Genomic DNA, 21864 nt, shown 5'->3' with positions numbered 1-21864 from the left:
TTTTTTTAACCATGTAACGTGTGCTATTTTAAATCTTAGCAAATGCCATGTTTTAATATCTAGGGATAAATTCAGGTTTACTTTTCTGTAAATGGTTAAAATCAACCACTTTCTGTTACGACAGCCAAGGTGGTTTTTTGTTTAGTTTCTTTTTTTTTTTCTTTTGACATTCATCTGTTGATTTTTGAACAAATTAGTTCTGCACTCATCAGAACAGGTACCATTTCCATCCCCAGTTCTTCAACCTCTGAGATTTCTTGAAGAGTAAGATTTTAAACATTTAGTGAATTTCTTTTGAAAAGCCCACTGACATTTTATCCTGAGGGTGATGGACATCAGAAACAAATGGGAACTCTAGGCGTTTTTAGGACATTGTCTTGGTTTAAGCAACTCTGACTTTCACATATGTGATGTGAAAGCAGATGGATTATTCAGAACTAGAAAGGAAGGTGGGAGGGAAGGAGGAAGGGATGTCAAGAGGGAGGGAGGGCGGACAGGCTGGAAGGAAGGAAAGAGAAAGTAGAAAGTGCCATGCCTATGTTTTGAAGCGCAGTTCCCCCATCCATGCATGGTAGAGCAGAGTTGAGTTGCCTCTTCAAGGCCAGAAGTTCTTTGAACTCTAGTAAGTTTGGATGTTGGTTTATATGTGCCTTAAAGGCTAGTAGCTAAAGCCGTTGGTGTCTTCGATTCAGTTGCCTTCTGAAGAAGGTTAAAAATGTGGAACCTCCTTCTGTTGCTTAAGGTATGGTCATTTGTTTGGTAACTTTTGGGGTCAAGTGAAAGCATGACCAGGGAAGCATGTCTGCATTTGATCTTTTCTCTTGAGTCAACCACACCCATCTTCTTTCCCTTATGAGTCTGTTTTTGTTTTTAATATTGAGACCAGGGCTTTTTCCTCTTAACTTCTCTCTTGCCCCTCCACTCCTTTCTGCCGTGACTGCTCGATACATACTCAGCATCTCCACTGTCAAAACAGAAGATGTCATAACCAAGCAATACAAGGAGAAAAGAAGGCATATATATATATATATATATATGTACATCAGCTAATGCATTTTTGTGCTTGCAGAATGTCATAGCATACGTTAATTACACCTTTGGGTTTATTGCTGGAAACATGGCAGGCTGTTCTGACACACCTACTGGACCCAAGCTCCAACCTCTCTCATCTTTTCCCACCACTCCTATACTACTAAGTTTGCTCACTAAGGTTCATTGTTATAGTACATCAGTTAAGCTGTCCAAAAGAGGGCAATTGGGCAGTGACAAGACAAGCTCATGTGTAATGTGAAAGAAATGAATGTGGTGATGCATGAAGTGTAATCTCTGCAGTAACATATCAAGAGACACTGGTAGGTAATTCACTAGTCATGGCATTGATTGATAGGCTTAGCAGTCTGCTATAACGATTAGCCCCTGCAACATTAGGAAGAAGCATATTTGAAGTCTAAGGGGTGCCTCTGTGTGCACCTGAGATGGCATAAATGTAAACATAAATATTTTTGGTGTCAGGTTCTTGCAGTAAAGTGGACTACCAGTGCTGTTTCCATCTCTTTGAATCAAGGTTGGTTTTGTTCCCTAACTCCCTCACCCAAAGTGGCTGGAGAATTCAGTCATGTTGGACTAGAACACAATTTTTTTTTTATCAGAGAGATGATGGCTTAAAACCGATGTCATTATGAGGTTTAAATCAACTTTCTGCTTGCTTGAACATGGTCACCTGGGTATGGATGTACAAGGACAAAAAAAGGTTGATCAACTCTGTTTGTCTTTGAGCCACTGATACCTGGGGTTGTAAAATTGAGTTCCATGAACAGTAATCTGTCATCTGTCCCCACAACATACATTTTTTAAACCTGTGCCTGCGTTTTCTTCTATAATGAAGGGGCCAGTTGTCTTGGAAAAAGAAACCTTGCAAGGCATAGGGGTTATCTGTTAAAGATACTGGTAATGTCCACTTCATAATGAAATCATCAAGATTATTTTACATACCTGTTCATGGCCTTGCCGAGTTAACCTTAAACATGGAAATGTCAAGTATAGGAATAGATAGATAATTAATATTTTGAAGGCCTTTTTTTTTCCTGAAGGTTTTATAATATGAAATGGAGGGATATTTTCTGTTGTTTTTAAGGTGATTGTAGGGTCTTCTCTCTGTTTTACATAATTAGCATATCTGCTTTTCACCTTGGTCTCATTAATCATCTGATCCTCCCTAGCACCAGTAATTTCATATAGAAATATTCTTTCAGTCTCATCCTGACCTTTTAATTTTTAAAATGTAAACTCTGGGTAGCAGAAAATTACATGCTTGGTTATGTACCTGCTAATGGATTTAACTTTGTACTATTCTTAGTCTTCCATTTTGGAAGAAATGCATACTTTCTGGAAATTTGATATCCATTTAAGTCTGATGAGTGACTAGGTTACCTTTTATCTGTCTAACATGAGATTTTAGCTGTCACATAACAACACCCTTTGGTAGGTAGTGTTCATTGAACTAACGGTTTAACACCCCTAACAATGCATGGCATCGATGGAGGAGAGCGATTTGACTGCCTCTGTGTTAAGCGTGTTGAGAACGTTCTTAAAAGTAATTATCACATTGCAGTTTGACCCAGAAGTATCGCTGTTGTCACTTAATGAGTCACTATTTTTATTTACTGTTTTTCTCTATGGATAATGAAACTGATGTGCCAGCCCATTGGAATAGGTGGCGAGCAGAGTAACATTAATGCACCCTGTAGGTATATCAAGTGGTGAATACATTTGTCTTTGTCTTTATTTGCTAAACAGTTTGCTTTTAAAACAGCATCGAAGTTCTGCTTTTCTTCGAGGGAAAGTGGGAGTTAACACAGTTCTGAGAACCCTGTCCTCGTCTTCCCGTCTCCCATGCAGCTGACCCAGAAATCAATTCGTTTGAGTTGAAAAATTGGTGGCTTGTTCTTTTCATGTGTTTACTCTCTAGAAAATAAAAATAGGTGTTGACTTGTGTGGTTTTATATCAATATGCTATCATCAGCAGACAAGCCTATTAACTATTGTTTCCATTGAGTAAACAGTGGTCTGAGGGTCACCCGTGTTCACAGGTAATTGTTGGTGTGCAGACAGCAGTGGCAGGCCTGCTAGCTACAGATGCGTCCCACCTGTCACTTGGAAAGGTGTTTGGAAATAATAGCCCAGATGCAGCAAAACCGGACATGGGATTGTGGAGTGACCTTTCCCTTTGTTTAATTTGCCTCCGAGGTTTAATTTCAGGGGACAAGTAATAATTGAATATGCCTAATAACTAAATGCTCATTTGGGACAAAATCCATCAAAATGTAATTGGCATTTGATTTTTATGAAGGGAGAAGAAAACTGTCGAGGATGCCTTCTAAGAATATCTGACCACTTAATGTATCATTTGAAGCCTCCTTTATAATATATATTAATTGCAAATACTTGAGCATTTGAACATTTTCGTGGAGAACCGTTAGGAGAGACCAACTGTTTTTGTTAACGCTCCCCTCAGAAAGGCGGGGAAGGTTATTGGTCTGCTGTGCAATAATTTACTCCTCTTTGATATGCAAACGATCCACGGTGAATATAAAAAAATCCTATCAGACTCATTTCACAGTTCTTAACCACTCGGATTCTCTGGAGTCCATCGCCTCATTAGACCAGTGCTCTCCAATGCTAGCATAATTAAAATCTTTAACAGTTTAGCAAAGTAAAGATGTTTGGCTGATCACGTTGAGATGATTATCTATCCATTGTATTCTAAATGACAAAAATAAATTAAATTTAGACCTTGGCATTTTTTATTATGTGTTTCAAATGAATATAATGCGCACAGCCTTCTTTTTTAATTCAATACCTTAGGTTTGGTAGGAAACATGCATGTTTCGGCTGCGGCTGTATAGTCAGAAAATGGCAGGCTTTCTGGGTAGGCTATGTTACAGTTGATTGAAACAATGAACTGCAATCCAGAGGTCCACTTCTCACGTGGTATTGCCTTACGATGTTCAGGGCTTATGGTTTCTTTTCAGTGTTCCCCCAAAGGAAGTTACTGTTTGTTGTTGTTAGTTGGCATCTAGAATATTTTTCTTCTGTGCATGTATCGGCTAGAATCTGCATCAAGGTGGGATTTGGAAACCCTGAGCTGCAAGAGGCATGCCACCAGGATAAAGACTAAGAGGCCCATAGTTGTGACAGTGGTATACTGATTGTGTGTCTTCTTGGGGAAAATGCTGGATTCACTCCTTAAAAGGCCCATGTGCATTTTGATCCCCTTTAAAAAAAACAAGAGAACTTTATTACTCCAAGTTTATTTTACGTTTTCATTTTATTCTGCAATGGTTCATTACCATTGATCTAAGAAATGACAGTAATAATAGTGTTACTTGTATAAAAAGTTATACAGTTTTTCAGTAGACACATCCATCAATTAAACATGTGGTACTCAAAACCGAAATTAATGAGGAAGATAGGTGTGTTAATGAAATAATCATAGTATAATCAATTTGACTGTTAAAAGTTGAAAAGCATTTCAGGAAGACGATATGAATTCATAATTTATGTCTAAAAGTGATTAATAAAAACTATATTTAATAACAAAGCTATTTGTCATCATTTAAGACTTAAGCACAAAAATTATTCACTTTGTAGTTCATATTGTCATAATAGTATAGTTGAACTAATTTATTTTGAGCCCTTTGTGTCTAAAACTAAGGTAACATCGATCTACTTTTTGTCATAAAAAATTGAGAAATAGCACTTTGGATGGTTAGAGGCATATTATTGTGGCAAAGCAACTGTGTTTTGAATCCTTTTCACCTGAATCTTTTATGTGCGAGGAGGGCAACTTCCACTCAGTGGCTCAGTAGGAGGACACACTTTTTACTACCACATCTGCCTGAGTTGGGAGGGAAAAAAAACTGCACTCACCAAAAAACCCCCCTAACACTAGGCTTTGTTTACTGACTCTTTGATTTAATTACTGTTTGAAGAGGATGGAATTAGCTGTTAATTGATTTAATTATCCAATTTGTTTGTTTCAGGCATGATTCCAACAGAACTGCAGCAGCTCTGGAAAGAAGTAACCAGTGCTCATACTGCAGAAGAAACCACAGGCAACAATCACAGCAGTTTGGATCTGACCACGACATGTGTGTCCTCCTCTGCACCTTCCAAGACCTCTTTAATAATGAACCCACATGCCTCTACCAACGGACAGCTCTCAGTCCACACTCCCAAAAGGGAAAGGTAGGAACCAGCCACTGAGATGGGTCCCAAACTGCCTTTCACATTAGAGGGGTGGGTGGCCCTGCCTCGCTATATCTCAGTGATCCCTAATTGGATCCATGTGACTTGAATGTGCATATAATTACTGAAGAATGTATTCAGCATGGTTTGGGTGTGAAACATCTAATTATTTTCACCTTTTCAACATGGAATTAGCACTTATGTAGATCTACTCTCAGCTTAGGAACCCGGGCAGAAGTCGTGTAGTTTCTCATTGGATGGGTTGGATTTCCAGGCTTCCAGACCTACTCCTTCTGCCAAGTGCTCACTCCGTACAAGCTGAATTCCTTGGCTGGAAGTGCCTTCTAAGGGAATAGTAGTGTCTGCTGTGGGCAATTTTGAATTATGGTTTGAGAAAACATAGAACTTATGTTACTCTACATTGCTCCCCTTGAAGGCTGGGCGCCCATGTTTTTCATCATTGTGCCCCGGAGCACATGGTCTTTTCCGTATGTATTCTGCGTGAAGGTTTGGAGGATGGAGAGACAGAAGAGGTAGTGGTGGTGGCAGCAGGTGGACGAGGGGGTCTGTTGTATATACTCACATAAACAGACAAAGCACACTTTCTCTTCATGGCAGGGTATAGTGTAGCATTGTCTCAGCAGCTGTATTCCTATTGAGAAGTTAAGATATTTTATTTTTGAATTGTCCTGGGCTTTACATGAGTGTTACTTGAAGCTGAGCTTGTCTTAGAGATCTGGAATAGGTTATGTTAGCATGCAGTTCTAAGAAAATAAAGCTGTTAATTCATGTTATTATGTCTTAGTACCCAGAAGCATTAATGCTACTGTTCTCAGTGTTTTTCAAGAGTAGAAAATACAGTTCCTAAAGTTGAAAACTTTTTTTGAGTTTACCGTCTCTAAACTGTTTTCTATATATTTCATATGCAGAGCTTCCACACACAAAAATGCCATTTCTAGCAGGAAAAGGCAAATTCTGTATTTTGTTTTTTAATCAAAATGGCTCAGGGGATAAACTTTATATATTTCAGTTATAGAGTTACAAATATAATTTCTTATATTTCTCAAAATATTGAGCATTAAGAAGCCTACTGGTTTAATTAGATGTATATCTTTATACCGGAAAAATATTATCTGAACACACACACACACATACACACACACACACACACACACACACACACACACACACACTCTCTCTCACACTCCCATGTTCAAGCATAAAACCATGAGTGATTATCAGACGAGGATAATATATAGGTGCTTTAACTAAAAGTTTCAACTGTCTTTCCAAGATCATTTTGGAATTTCTGAGGCAGACACCTGAGAACTAACAGAGGCATTAAGCATATTGGTTTAGAAGAGTTTGAAGAATAGAAGGGTGGACACTAAGAATCAGTTTGGAGCCATTGGGTGAGATGTGGCTTGTGTTGTTTCCAGCGAGGATAGATACGTATGTCTAGAAGCCAATCTTAGCTCTTGCTTTACAGTCTCTTATAGTGTCTTTTTTTTTTTTTCCCAAGAAAGTAAACCTTAGATAGCATTAAAGAAAAGGTTCTAGGCTGTTGTCCTTTGCTGTACTTGGTTTTGATGTCTTAAGGTTGATGCGTCCATTTGCTGCAGAGCGATTGAATTACATCTTTATCCATAGGCAGAGCAGGAGGCCATACACTGAAAAATGCCGACTGATGCACTTAAGGTATTTAGTGCAGTCTCGTCGGCCATTGTGGAGCCTGCACAGATTTCCTGTGACATAGAAAACTCTTCTTGTTTAGATGCACTGCGCTCAGTTTCATTTTCTAAAAGGTTCTATATCTGCAGTCAGGTGATAGATTAGCAAGGAGGCAAGTGGGAGAAGAATAGCCTTTTTCATGTCTTACGGCACATTTGAAAGTAAATGGATCTAAGAGACAGTCTGATTCCAGGAGACTAAGTTTGTTTGAATTTTTTTTATAGTCCTTATTTGTCTGCACAAAAGTTGTGCTTAATCTTCATTATACTACACACCAGAATTAGAATATGGATCAGAAAAGAATTCAGATTTTAATGAGCCTTAATCTGGTTGTAAAAGCAGGCTGAGTTTTCCAGTTGTACATGCAAAAAAGAAGCAACTATGAAATTGTATGCCACTACTTAATCTCTTGAATCTCTCAGTTTATATTATCTGGTAGGTTCCCAGATGTGGCTAGATTAAAAGAAAAATTCTAGTCAGCACATTTTAACTGAATGTAGCTAACAAGGCAAATGAGCACCTTCAGTTAAAGATAATTCAGAAGTTTTAAGCTTATAGAATTGAAAACTCAATTAGGCCTGGTACAGTGGTTCATGCTGGTAATCTCAGGACTTTGGGAGGTCGAAGCAGAAGGATTGCTTCAGGCCAGGAGTTCAAGACTAGCCTGGACAACATAGAGGAACCCCAATTTCTATTAAACATCTTTTAAAAAAAATTAACCTGATGTGGTGGCATGCACCTGGAGTTCCAGTTACTCGAGAGGCTGAGGTGGGAGGATCATTTGAGTTCAGGAGTTTGAGGCTGCAGTGAGCCGTGATCACACCATTGCTCTCCAGCCTGGGCAATAGAGCAAGATCCTGTGGCTTAAAAAAAAAAAGGCAATTTTTAGTTAGCCAGCTTTGTATACATATAAACATTTCAAATGAATATTATGTAGCATTATGTTATTAGGCTTAATTTAAAAATCACATATGATACCCAGTTAAATACCAAAACCAAAACAAACAAAAAAACCTGTCACTGTAAAGGTTTGGTCTCACTGTCCACTCATCTGCCAGTTGTCTCAGGAGTTTCTTGTCACTGCCTGTGATAAGGTTTCTCTCTTACTCACCAGTGCATTTGTGAAATATGTGTCCTTCCAAGCTCTTCGTTGATTTCTGTGTAATATTCTTTTCTCTCCATTCTGATGGGCAAGGAAGAGTCTCTGCCACACTGAATTACCATCTTGCCCCATGACCTTCATCTTGGGTTAGCCGCTTTAAGATTTCTTTCTGACATGATCTGGGGGTACTCGATGGGAACATTTGTTGGATAAAGGTAGTGTTGTGAGAGTTTTTGTTTATTTTCAAAGTAGCGAGATGGCTAATGATCTCAGCTGAGTCACGTATTTATTTCTATGCCATTTGGAAGACTCTTTCTCCCCCACTCTTGCCCCCGTGCATTTTGCTGGCTCCTGTGAGCAGCCACTGCAGTAGCAGCAGCTCTGGGGTTTGGTGAGCTGCAATCTGTTGAGATAAATAATGTGCTTGGCACGACACTCCTACTCTCCTCTTTAATTTGTCTTACACAAGGAAAATTATAATTAAATCATTCAGGGTAAACCCTTGAGTGTAGAGAAGGGAAAAAACACACTTTGGTAAAGATTGCCAATAGAAACCCACTTCCCTGTTGCGCAGGGTAGGGACATTTATCAATATTCAGCACTATTACGGGAGGAGCGGCCCATGTGATTTGTGAGGCGGATGCCAACGTTCAAATCAAGGCTTGTTAAGATCCTGTCCCTGCGTAATCATGGACATCAGCATCATTAGAATTCAGTACTGGCACTGTGCCTCATGCTTTGATTTTCTCCCGACAATTTAATAATGTTTATTGTGCTGATTGTATATAAATTCATTGGTGCAATAAACATGCTTCTGTTGTCAGTGCCTGAGAAAAATGTGGTGGGGATCAAGTTCAATGGCAGCAGCTAAAGGAGCTGCAAGAATAAGCAGGTGCATTCAAGCCTCTTCCCGTCATTTGATTCCATAGGAACAGAGAGTCTCAACTTTTAGGGAAATAGACAAAACTCAGGCCTGGGATAACTGTAAATGTAAAGAGACCGTCTTGTTTCCCTGTCTGATTGTCTTGCGTTAGGAAATTCCAAGTTTTGGTGTGGGTAAACAGAATCAACAGAATGCAAATGAAACATTTATTAAAATGCTAAATTTAGTAAAGCCCTTTGAGCTTCTTGGATCAAAGCAGCTATGTAAATACAAATAGCAATTACTACTTAAGTAATTGCCTGAATTAAAATTTGAAATATCATATTACGTTATGATGCACTAGGGAAAGGGACGAGAACTCGCATTTAATCAGTTCCATCTCTGTGCCAAGCACTGGCTAGACTCTGGCTTATGGAGTGATGTCTCACTTTATCCACGTGCTCACTTGGGAAGCAGTAAGGATTATTATACCCATTTTACAGATGAGGAAATCAAATAATAGAAATTAAATAACCCAGGGTCATAGAATTGGTTAGTGGCATATCCAAGATCCAAATTCAGGCCTTTTTTTTAGTCTGTAAAATAGTACTTAAACGTTTTTATTCAGCTTAGAAGTGAATACTAAATTATGATAAAATCAGTGTCCCTAAAAGAAATTTTAAACTTAATCGAAATCAATCAGACAAAACATTTATTAACTTACTGTTTGCAAATCACTGCATTTAAAGGAAAATATCAGAATTTTTTTTTAATGCTTTTATGGTATATATTCTTATTTACTAGGCCTTTCATGAAGTGGGGTAAGTGCGATTTACAAGATATAAATAATTTTGGTCTGAAACAGCACATAAAGAACAAAAATGAACCTTCTGTGGGATTTGCACACAGGCAGATCTAAAACAAGCTGCTTTCCTTTAATGTATCCCCACTTTTCCTCTGCCTTCTAAATCCTGTGTTTCCTCAATGAACACATCATATGCTTTTTATTCCATTTCAGTTGTCCTCTATAGTCCAAATCAGAAATATTCCCTTTTTTTCCGGATCCCAGCTTATTTGCTTTCAGTTCAGCCACCATCATTAGATGTTTTGTAACTTGGGTATTTCTCGGATTCATAGCTGTTCTAAATATTTGTTCCAAGGTGTCCTTAAGCATTTGGTCAAAGATCTTTCTTTAAACCCTGCTCAGATGGTGGTTGGGCAGCTTCTGCTTTTTGGGGGGCATCATATTCTCAGAAACAGAGGACCCACACTGGGCGCTTTTCTCTATGAGGTCTAACCTGCCTTCTGTCCAGTCATGATCTTCCTTGCCTCGTTCTCTTCATTTATTGACGGAGCCCCATATATTCCAGTTGCTTACATTTTCTCTACTCCACAGTTGGCAGTTGCCATCAAATAACCTCTGAAGGTTTCTGCCTGGCTAGTGTACTTATAGACCGTTTGACTTGATACACAGTCTGTTTTTGATTTGTGGCCTCTTGACATATTGCCGTGTATTTGACTATGTAACAATAACATTTGCGTTTACAGGCCTTGTTATTTTCAAAAGGCAAGGAACTTTGAAATATGGACATGCCTAGTGTTGCATTTTTTTTTTCTTTTCTAAACTAAATTCTGTGTTCATGAATAAATGTCAGTGATCTTGCTAAAATTCTAGAAATTAGTTTTCAGAACTGTTCCAGATACACAAGCCTTTAACTGTTGCATGTTCTCTTACTGATATGTAGGGCCTATTGAATCAGAAATTTAAGCAGTAAACTCTAGCTCCCATTATTTTGAATGGTTTTTCCTCATTCAAGTTTTTTTTTTTTTCCCCCAAAATCAGAGGACAGTTTGTATTTATTTCAATTTGAAGTACTGAGCCAAGCTAGTTATTTTAAATCTTTCTTTCCCATTAGAGCATTTTGGAGAACCTGTGGTCACATTGCCCCAAATTGTCTTCAAAATTGTTACTGCTGTTTCCTTCCTGCCAACTTGAGTTAAGCCATTTAAACAATCTATAACACTATCTAGCCCACTGCTTTCTCTTGTAAATAAAAGTTTTATTGGGGTACTGTTACATTCATTTACATACTATCTATGTAGGGCTACTTTGACACTACAATGGCAAGCTTGAGTAGTGGCAGCAGAAACCATATAGCCTAGAAAAACTGAAATATGTACTATCTGACCAATTACAGAAACAGTTTGCTGGCTCCTGACCTTTCAGCATTAATTACCCTGGTGTTTCTCAGATTCCCTGATGATACTCTCATAGGGTGTTTGTGAAACACACAGCTTCCTAGGCCTTACTCCTGAAACCTGGACTCTCTTAGTCTGAGCTGGGGGTGCAGGAATTTGCATTTGCCCTACATACCCTCCAGTCTTGCTACTCAGAGGCTGCGGACCAGCAGCTCTGTTATGACCTGGAAGCTGTTAGAAACTCAGTCTCTGCCCCTGCCAGCCTGACCTGCATCAGGATCTACATTGTAACCAGAGCCTCAGGGGTTTGGAATGCATGTTCAAGTTTGAGAAGCAATGAAAGCAGAGTGTTTATCACTGAGATTTTGACACTGTTAGAACAGGATTTTTCTCCAGAAACTTGATTAACATCCCAGACAGGTTCAGTCCTCAAAACTAGTGGCTTGCCATTTTTTTTTTTTTTTTTTTTTTTTTAGTAAGAGTTTCACTCTTGTTACCCAGGCTGGAGTGCAATGGCGCGATCTCGGCTCACCGCAACCTCCGCCTCCTAGGTTCAGGCAATTCTCCTGCCTCAGCCACCTGAGTAGCTGGGATTACAGGTACGCGCCACCATGCCCAGCTAATTTTTTGTATTTTTAGTAGAGACGGGGTTTCACCATGTTGACCAGGTTGGTCTCGATCTCTTGACCTCGTGATCCACCCGCCTCGGCCTCCCAAAGTGCTGGGATTACAGGCTTGAGCCACCGCGCCCGGCCGGCTTGCCATTTTTTTGTGAGCTAATAGTAGAAATCATATGACTGAAAGGACCAGACCCCATTTGCTTCCTTTCCATGGGAGCTACCACGAGACCTTGACTTGAGATTCACACCTTCGCTCTGTGATCAAGGGCAAGCGACTCAACTTTAAGGTTCTGTTTTGCTCTTGTCAGGGATAAAAGGACTGGCCAGGCACGGTGGCTCATGCTTGTAGTCCAACACTTTGGGAGGCCAAGGTGGGCAGATCATGAAGTCAAGAGATGGAGACCATTCTGGCCAACATGGTGAAACCATGTTAAACCATTGTACTAAAAATACAAAAATTAGCTGGGCATGGTGGCGCGTGCCTGTAGTCCTAGCTACCCGGGAGGCTGAGGCAGGAGAATCGCTTGAACCGGGGAGGTGGAGGTTGCAGTGAGCCGAGATCGCGCCCCTGCACTCCAGCCTGGGCAGCAACAGAGTGAGACTCCATCTCAAAAAAAAAAAAAGGATAAAAGACCTGATATGTGATGGTGATGATGTGAATGCAGCTGACATTTATGTAACTCTTACTTTGAGCCAGACACAACACTCAGCAGACTTGACATAGGGCTTGGTACTTTACTGATTTTCCCATTTAATCCTCATAGTAACCTTATGGGATATTCTCCTCTTTGTACAGAGGGTGCATCTGGGACCCAGAATGATGTTACCACTTGCACACGTCACGTAGCTAGTTAGTGACCATGCAGGGACTAGACCCTGACCCTCAAGGGCTTGCAGTGACTACCATATTCTGGTGGCTCCTCGGTGCGCTGCTCCCTAGACCCCCTTAACTACAGCTCAGGGTTTGGATGAGAATTAGACTTGAGAGTGGGTTAAGCGCTGGATCAAGTCCAGGTGGTAGCCTCCACTGGTTGTAGCTTGGGGCCAGATCTACCTGTTCAGCAGTAATTTAGAAGAAGCCCCCAGGAAATTCCCTGTCTCCAGTCCCCTTTGCCCCACCCCATCTTTTTGCCAGGAGAGATGTCAGGAGACTAGAAACTGGTGATGCGCAGTGGAGAGTAGAAAGAGCATGCTGGGCATGTCTTGTCAGGTGTAGGGGACCAGAAGGAGGAGCGGGTGTGACCATGTGCAGAGGCCTAAGATACAGGTGCTTGCTTTTGCTCCAAAGCAGACTCTTGGCAACATCATCTGTCCCATGTCTGTCTGCTGGGGAGGTAACTTACTTTGGGCAAAAAACGTTCCTGCTGAGGTCAGATGGAAGCACCCTGGGGCGAATCAGTATTTTGTACCCCAAACATGCTGCTTGGCGTTTGGCAGCCATCATGCTTTGAAGAACTGTGATCTAGGTGTCTCATCACTTAAAACCAATCGCTTTTGGGAATTAGAAGTGGGAGCAAGGATTCTCTCAGGGCAGCGTGGCATGGTGCTGTATCACTGCCTGTCATTCACATGTGCAGGGAGGTCACCAGGAGAAAATCTTTAGAGTATTGGCATGCCATAAGGGAAGGGTTTATGGTTGTTGTTTTTTTTTTTTTTTGGACTGTTCACTTTGCAGGGTGATTAAAAGAAAAAACCTCAGCCATTATTCTCTAACAGCTGTTGTGCCTTACCTCAATAAAGTGCCTTTTACCATAACACAGCATCATTAGACTCTATAAATCTCTTTCTATTTATTGTGTTTGAATGATGAATGCTTTCCAATAAAATGACATCATTGGTCTGGAGAATGATGTTCATTTTCTGAGTTACTCTTAAATTTGTCTGATTTCAATTTTTTTTATTGGAATGTTGCGTAGTATGAACATTAACCATAGGCGATTTTAACTCTCATGTGCCAGATTTCCCACCCAAAACCATCTTTGGAACCCCTCCCCCCATTTCTTTCACCTTGTAAGGTAGACATTCTTTTTTGATGAGCCGTGCTGCTTATACAGGTTCTCTGCCATATTCCTTTGTTGGCACCCAGGCATTTTCCAAGTATTTGTGCTTAACTGGAAAGGCCTGTGCCCCCACCTCCCAAATGTCCCTTAGCTTTCCTTAATATTCATTCCATACCAAGGATGTGAGGGAAAGCCTGTGGCAGCAGGAGGAGGAGAACCAGCCTTTCAGGAACTCTGATGGTATTGTCCATGGTACTAGGTTTTACTCTTTTACCTATAAAAGGTTGTTGTTGAAATGCACACCTTTACCACTTAAATTAGACAGAAGACCTTCTTTGATGGATACTGAAACCATCCAAAAGTGTAAAGGGAAGCCAAGGGCCTTCCCTTTGAAAGGAAAAGTGGCTTGGAAAAATCCTATTCTTATATAAACGACAGCTGGGGGTCTTACACTCTTAAGCCAATACCGGAGCCGGGACCTGTGCTGGAGACTTGAGCGGATGTCATGTTGTTCTTTTTCAGTATTTGCAAAGATGCTTTTTTGCACTGTTATTGTATTTTGTTGCTATGTTCGCACCAGTGTTACCCCATAGCATGGCTCCATAGGTCTGTCTGAAGGAGCTACCTACCACTCTGCCGACTGGCTCACTGGGGCAATGCAAATGAGTGTATTACATATGTACAGCATTCCTTAAGTTCTTTATTCCACACCCCTTTGTAATCAGTCAAAGCCTAAGTATATTATAAACTATATTCTCCTCATTAAAACAATAGTGGAAGCTCACAAAGGGAAATTGTTAATATGTGTTCCAGCTTGTCACTTCTGCCTGTGTGAATAAAGAAGATAACCGTTCCTTTGGGAAACTATTTCGGGAATTGAGCAACAGATACGCTAGCCAGAGAATTCTCTTAACTGTAATTTTCCTTTTTGTGTGTACTCTAAAATAACATCCTGTTGGGCTCCTCAGTGCCACTGCACAGACAGAGCACAATTGCCACAGCCCAGGTGGTGTTAATATGGGACAATCCCCCCGGGCACATGTCGCCAAGAGTTGTACAGCTTGTTCAGTGTCTTCGTCCATATGGCAATCTGTCCCATTCACAGGAAGGCGTCGGGGCTGCGCCGGGCGGGTACTGCGGTCAATGTAGTGTGAAGAACAGGCCTCCACTCAGGCAGCCTCTGTTGTGCAGTTTGTTGTATTGTAGATCTGAGTTATGACGCACACACACTCACGTGCACTCTCTCAACTAAAAAGAGACGTGAGAATAGCCTTGCTGGCTTTCCTTTTCTCCTCCATTATTTTTTGAAGCACGTGGTTAACTCAGCAGGTTCAATTCTGGTGTACGAAACACACTTAGTTCATAGAAAGTCAGTTAAAAACACACATCCACATGGACCTTTCTGGGTGGGTGGGTGTGTATTAACATAAGGACTGCCTGCTTGTACTAGGATCCATCTAGAAATTGGTGGGTTTTGTTCTCTTTCTTCTTCACCTTTTTTTTTTTTTTCATTTTTTTTTTTGAAAACTATTTTGATTGTTCAGTTTGGATTGTTGGCCTAATATTTTTGGTTTCTAAGTCTTAAAGTGAAAGAAGGGAAAGAGAAAAGAAAATCATTATCAGCCTCAGAAATCTGAGAGTAAAACATTGGCTGGAGGTGTGAGAAGTGCAAAGAAAAAATCAAGAAAACAGAGATTTCCCAGTGAATAGGGAGAAATGTAGGGACTTTTTTAAAAAGGCACTTTGGAAAATTTACCAGGAGGCAAAAAGCCTTCTCCATTTATATACCCAAGCCTTGTTCTGCTTTTGTGTAACTATTTGTGTTCTTGTTTGGTAAACAAACAGACCCCATAGCAACTGTAGCTGATGATATTTATACTACCTGTAAGACTTCCCTAAACAAATAGACAGACTTTTTATGACCTTCAGATTTCATTCCTTTTATAGTCTTCAAGGAAGTCAGTCTAATGGCAGGCTGATCTCTCTCTCTCTCTATTGCTTTTTTTAAAGTACTTTGAGGTATGTCTTTGAAGGAGCTTTTGTGTATTGTGTATTTTACATCTCGGCTGTGAATGTTGAGTTTTTGAAGATGTATTATAACAGAAGGAAAGAGAAACCTGAAGTGTTTGTGCAAATGATGTGGTATTTGCTTTCAAAGGAGTCATTTTAGCAGTCTGCGGAATTCCAGGCTATACATTCGAAAAGTGAATACTCCAGTGAAATCATGACCATAGACCTGAGAATCAGGCAGACATTTATGTCTGTGACTCTACTTTCATGTCTGAAATATTGACAGAAACATTGTGGTACATATGAGCCCCTATATTCAACTTACATTTTTCCATATGAGTCAGATTTATGACAAGAACAAGATGTCTCGTGTTAAAGATCAGTGTGAGAGAAAAATGGCAGTTTACTTTAATTAGAAAAAAATTGACACCAAGAACTGGAATAATCCAGTGGCGTTTGAATAAATTAGAGGTCTGTACAGACAGAAATAAAAAACCAACAAGGATAAATGGGAAGTTGTCCAAAGTTTAAGAAAAAATATGTTCCTAAGTGGGACAGAAGTCACAGGACACTTCCAAAGTGTATCCATTCAACCAAACTTAGCAAGCTCTAACCGTGGGCCAGGTGTGGTCCTAATGTGGGGATGTAGTTGTGAGCTCCACAGTCTGTCCTTAGGGAGCTGACACTGCAGTAGAAGAGAAATAGAACTAACAAATCATTTGCATAAGAAAAGAATGGTTGGCCTGGCATGATGGCTCATGCCTGTAGTCCCAACACTTTGGGAGGCCCAAGCTGGCTGATCACGAGGTCCACAGTTCAAGACCATCCTGGCTAACATGGTGAAACACCGTCTCTACTAAAAACACAAAAAATTAGCCTGGTGTGGTGGCACATGGCTGTAATCCTAGCTACTTGGGAGGCTGAGGCAGGAGAATCACTTAAACCCGGGAGGTGGAGGTTGCAGTGAGCTGAGATCACGCCACTGCACTCCAGCCTAGGCAACAGAGTGAGACTCTGTCTCAAAAAAATGAAGTAAAATTTAAAAAGAATGGTGAACTTCTGGAAAAAGAAAAAGTAGGAAAGGGACTGAGTGTTGTTTGTGGGGCCGAGGTTACTGTTGGGGTAAGCTGGTCTGGCAAAGCCTGTAGGTGACCCTGGAACAAATGTGAATAAGGAAGGGAAGATCCCCTCCAATCTAAGGGCACAGCAGAAGCAAAAGCCCTGAGGCAGAGGCAGACATAGAGGATGTTTAGCTGCATTATGGACCATACCCAGTTTCATGTCAGGGAAGCCTTTTGTTTGGTGGTGGTTAATGGAATGTGGCCTCCAGAGTCTGGAGTGAAGAATGCAGGCTGCTCACTTAAGTTACTTAAGCTTGGTGCGCCTCAGTGTTCACCTCTGAATTGGGTATGCTACCAGCCCTTACCTCGTCCTTAGATCAAATTGTGAGGACTAAATGAGTTAATATATGTTTCAGTTGCAGAAACATAGTAGGTGCTCAATGAATAGTAACTGTTATTGTTAATTATTATTAAAGCTATTTATTCATTCAGACCACATTTATTGAGCGTATATTATATACTAACTCTATAGCTTTCTGGGTATTAAAAGATGACCGCAATGTAGCTCTTTCCCTCCAGGAGAAAAGCAGCTAAGCAGAGAAACAAACATGGAAATAGACACTTGCAACTCAGTATATTATTAATAACTGTGGTGATAGAAGCATATACAAAATGTAACACAGGGCATGATTTGTTAAAAATAAAAATGGGCCATGTATGATGCTGATGCCTATAATCCCAGCACTTTGGAAGGCTGAGGCAGCTGGATCACTTGATGCCAGGAGTTTGAGACCATCATAGGCAATATAGTGAGACCCTGTCTCTACAAAAAATACAAAAATTAGCCAAGCATGATGGTGCATGCCTATAATTCCAGCTACTCAGGAGGCTGAGGCATGAGAATCACTTGACCCTGGGAGGTAGAGGTTGCAGTCATCCAAGATCCTACCACTGAACTCTAGCCTGGGCGACAGAGCAAGACTCTGTCTCAAAAAAATAAAAAATAAAAATGATCACTAGTGAAACACCATAGTGTGTGTATATTCCCCCCACATCTGCCTCACATGAGATTTTCTAACACAATGAACTCTGCAAAGGGAAGGTTTTTTCTCGTCTATTGCCACGTCCCCATCACCCAGCACAGCTAGCCTGGCATGCAGTAGGCACTAAACTTCATTACAGAGACTACATGAAATGTTCAGAGGAAAGTGAACTAATGAGGTGTCAAAGGTCAAGGACCCATTAAGAGTACTTCTGTATTTTCCACTCTTTGGCCACAGGTGCTGTAAGACAGGGGTCCCCAACCCCCTGTTCACAGACGTGCTGGTCTATGTTCTGCTAGGAGTCCGGGCACATGGTAGGAGGTGAGGCAGGTGAGCGAGTGAAGTTTCATCTATATTTACAGCCATTCCGCCTCGCTCACAGTAGCATCTGAGCTTCACCTTCTATCAGATCAGTGGAGGCATTGGGTTTTCACAGTAGCGTGAACCCTGTTGGGAACTGTACACGCTAGCGATCTAGGTTGCATACTCCTTATGAGAATCTAATGCCTGATGATCTGTCATTGTCTCCCATCATGCCCAGACAGGACTGTCTATAATTGCAGGAAAATAAGCTCAGGGCTCCCGACTGATTGTACAGTATGGTGAATTGTATAATTATTTCATTATATATTATAATGTAATAGAAATAAATGCATGATAAATATTATGTGCTTGAATCATCCCGAAGCCATTCCCTGCTCCGTGGTTCCTGGAGAAATTGTCTTCCATGAAACCGGTCCCTGGTGCCGAAAGGTTGGGGACCGCTGCTGCAAGAGAACCTGGTTAGCTGTTGTCAGTCCCTGTAGATGCTCCGAAGCAGGAGCCAGTCGAAGTTCCTGCTACGGTTACATCTCAGTCTTTAGCTTGCCTCAGAATCCCCTGGAGGAATGGCTAAAGTACAGGCTGCTGGGCCCCACCCTTCACGTTTTTGATTCAGTAAATTGGGGTGGGGCCCCCAGATTTGCATCTTTTACAAGTTCCCTGGGATCATACTCTGAGAACCACTGCCCTACAACATCTCCACCTGCTATCCTTATGGTGTGGCATTCTACTAAGTTCAAAGTGACGGAGAAGTGATCTTGATTACCATTAGGAAAATCCAGGTTTCAGTGCCAAGACTCAACATTTCGGAGGGAAAAATTCTCAAGACTGGCACAATGTAAGCTATTTTATGCAGCAAAAAATTTTTTTAAAATTTGCCCTTAATCTCATTTGTAAGTGCTTTGGTTTTATCTTAGATTTTTTTTGTGTTTGTGCTTCAGTTCTCTGCTCTCATTCTCTTCCTTTCATCACCTGAGCTCCTACTGATATGTTAAGGCCCAGATCAAATGTTAACAATATTTATGTTCCAGCTGTCTGTTCAGTTATCACTCTCTCCCCAACTGGAGAACTGGGTAGAACTCTTTCTGAGGATGAGGACTTATTTGTAGGTGCAATCAATGCCAGTGACCACCAAACTTGATTTTTCACCCCATCAGTATAAAAACGTTGAATACATACCTCTACTAAATATATTTATGAATTATATACGCACTCCTAATATATTACTTAGGTTATAAAAACTAGTGGCAAAGAGGGTGAGAAATGTGTATATACATTTCCAAGTTGTGATATTAATATGTATATAAAGACATCTTAACATGACTCAGTAGGTCATATGCATCCCAATTTTGGAGACTGATGTGAGAACCCAACAGGATTCTCACAAAGTAGGTGTTTAAAATAAAATCTTCTGAATTAAAGGTGGAGAAAAGTTTACCCCACTGAATGATAATGAGGCATCTTGTACTATAGAGAAAGGAACATAATTAGGGAGTAATTCTATGGAAACATACAAGCAAGCGCCTGATCGTTTTGAACCATTTTGTATCTTTGGCTAACTTGTCCCTCCCTTCATCTCGCACTTTCTGGTCTGCTCCTTGTGTATGGTTCTTCTACTTTTGGAGTCTGATGTAACTCTTAGAAATCTTGTACTGACTTCCATAGTGTACTGGGGAGGGGAACAAAATAAGAATTAATATTGGAACTTTGCTTATGCTCTTTGGCTTTTTTTTGGGTGTCATTGGTTCCTCTGACATATGGACAAGGTTCCACATAGAACCTGTGACTCACCACTGCAAACACACTTGCATTGACATAATGAGAATGCCTGCCTAATGGTGTTAATAACTTTTGGATTAGTTATCCCCATTAGTTATGTCTTTATTGACACAGTTGCTTATACTCCTTTTTGGAAAGGATTCTGTTTTCTTAACAAGATCCCAGTGTTAATACTGCCAGTGGTAAACTCTTAGTTACAAACTCAGCATAGCCCTTACTGGTGTCAGAAACAAAAGCTGGACCTCTGCCTCTTCTTGTTCTTTTCCTTTATTTATTCCTTCACTCATCACCTTGCAAATACAGGCATTTTGTGCTTGTCATCACCTGCTCTGTGTTTGCGACTGCATTGTGATCCAAACACACCAACCAGCCTCAGCTACCACACCTCTGATCCTCTGCTCCGTTCTCCTGCTGTGCCACCTACTCCTGGCATCTGGGAATCAAGATGGCACCTTTTGCCCAGTGTGGCGAAAATGGAGGAGGCAAGGGAGATTGGTGACATGGTTGGTGATGAAAATAACTGCCAGACTTACTACCTTTCATGGCACATAGCCTCAGTTTCTTGCCATTGGTAAAGCAGCCAATTGCTAGTAACATAGACAGCTTACAAATGAGAGGCCCTTAAATCTGAAGAAAGAAGCTCTAGTCCCAAAAGCATCAGACACACTGCACTGTGCTGCTGGGGCCTTTACGGGTCTTTGACCCGTAAGTCCAGAATGACCCTGAGGCTCTTCCGTCCCCAGTGAACATTCAAATTATTTCAGTGAGTTGCTCCTGAGTCAATGTCAACCTGCAGAGTTAGTCCAGCTACAGACTGGATCCTCAAGGGCTACTCTATGAGCTTGTGCTTTTCCAAACTTGAGTTGTTTGAATATGTGCTTCATTGTCGTGAGGTTGGTCCTATCTGCTTATGTTATTTTTTGTATTATTTTCTTTAAGTCAAGTCATTTCTTACATAAAATGAGCCTCATTCTAAGAAATGATGTCCGTGAAACCAGAAGTTGGAGACGCTAGATATGTTTTGGTCTGTTACAAATTAAGATATATCTGCAGATCTTCAAAGTATGATTTCTTGTTCCACTTGACATTGTGTGGACCCCATTGAGAGTGTGCATATCACAAGTTGGGATGTTTTGATAGGTTTTCTTCATTTTTCAGAGGGAAGGGACCTTGACAATATGGTACTGTGCCAAGTGCATGGAAACCCTGCCTTCATGGTATACCCTGATTTTCTCGAAAAATTCAAGTCTGTCATTTAACCTTCCTCAAAAGTGGATTTGTGACTGCTTTTCCTCACATATATCCTCAGGGATATGAACCAGGCTTAGAAGATACTTAAAGCAGACCTGGAGTTTGAGGACTGTGAAGTTTTGAGATGATGTCAAACTCATTGAATCAGTAGTTTACTCTGGGATGTTCTTGAGCAGTGTAATATCTGGCAAACATATCAGCCAACAGATCTGTGCTAATGTGAAATTCGTGTTTGTTAAACAGAAACAGAAAGTGACCTTTTCCCTGTGCTAACTTCCTTCAGCCTTACCTGTTTTGTTATGTTTCAGAAAACAAAGGAAATACAGCCTTGCATTAATGTTTAAATAACTTCAGGCCAGCAAGCATTTCTGTGAGTTTGCAACTATTACTTGGTGAGGTTGCCCAGTGCTTCCCCTTTCCATATTTATCTTTGTTCGTCCACCTTGCTTTTCAACCCACACTTTATAGAGAGGGCATCCTTGTGACTGTTTCTTTGAGCACAGACATTTTTAGGTCAGATCAGAGCAGAGAACACCCAAGATCCTTGGTACTCAATTTATGGTCCATGGCCCAGCAGCTCTGGGGGCTTCTTCTGCATGTATACTTGTGCCCCACCGCACCACCCAGAACCACCCAGT

General features: G+C 40.7%; 1 protein-coding gene across 14 annotated transcripts in view; it reads left to right on the top strand.

Annotated features, from left to right (window-relative positions):
* Positions 1–21864, top strand: part of FOXP1 (forkhead box P1) — a 349307-nt gene that overhangs the window by 264091 nt on the left and 63352 nt on the right. For all 14 annotated transcript variants that reach the window (XM_017542802.2, XM_017542805.2, XM_017542803.2 and 11 more), the window contains one exon: positions 5043–5247. In XM_017542802.2, coding sequence (XP_017398291.1) covers positions 5043–5247 — 205 coding nt within the window. The remainder of the gene's footprint in view (positions 1–5042; positions 5248–21864) is intronic.

Source organism: Cebus imitator, unplaced genomic scaffold (assembly GCF_001604975.1).
Source record: "Cebus imitator isolate Cc_AM_T3 unplaced genomic scaffold, Cebus_imitator-1.0 Scaffold147, whole genome shotgun sequence".
Classification (NCBI taxonomy): Eukaryota; Metazoa; Chordata; class Mammalia; order Primates; family Cebidae; genus Cebus; species Cebus imitator.
This window is presented reverse-complemented; position numbering and strand designations above follow the sequence as displayed.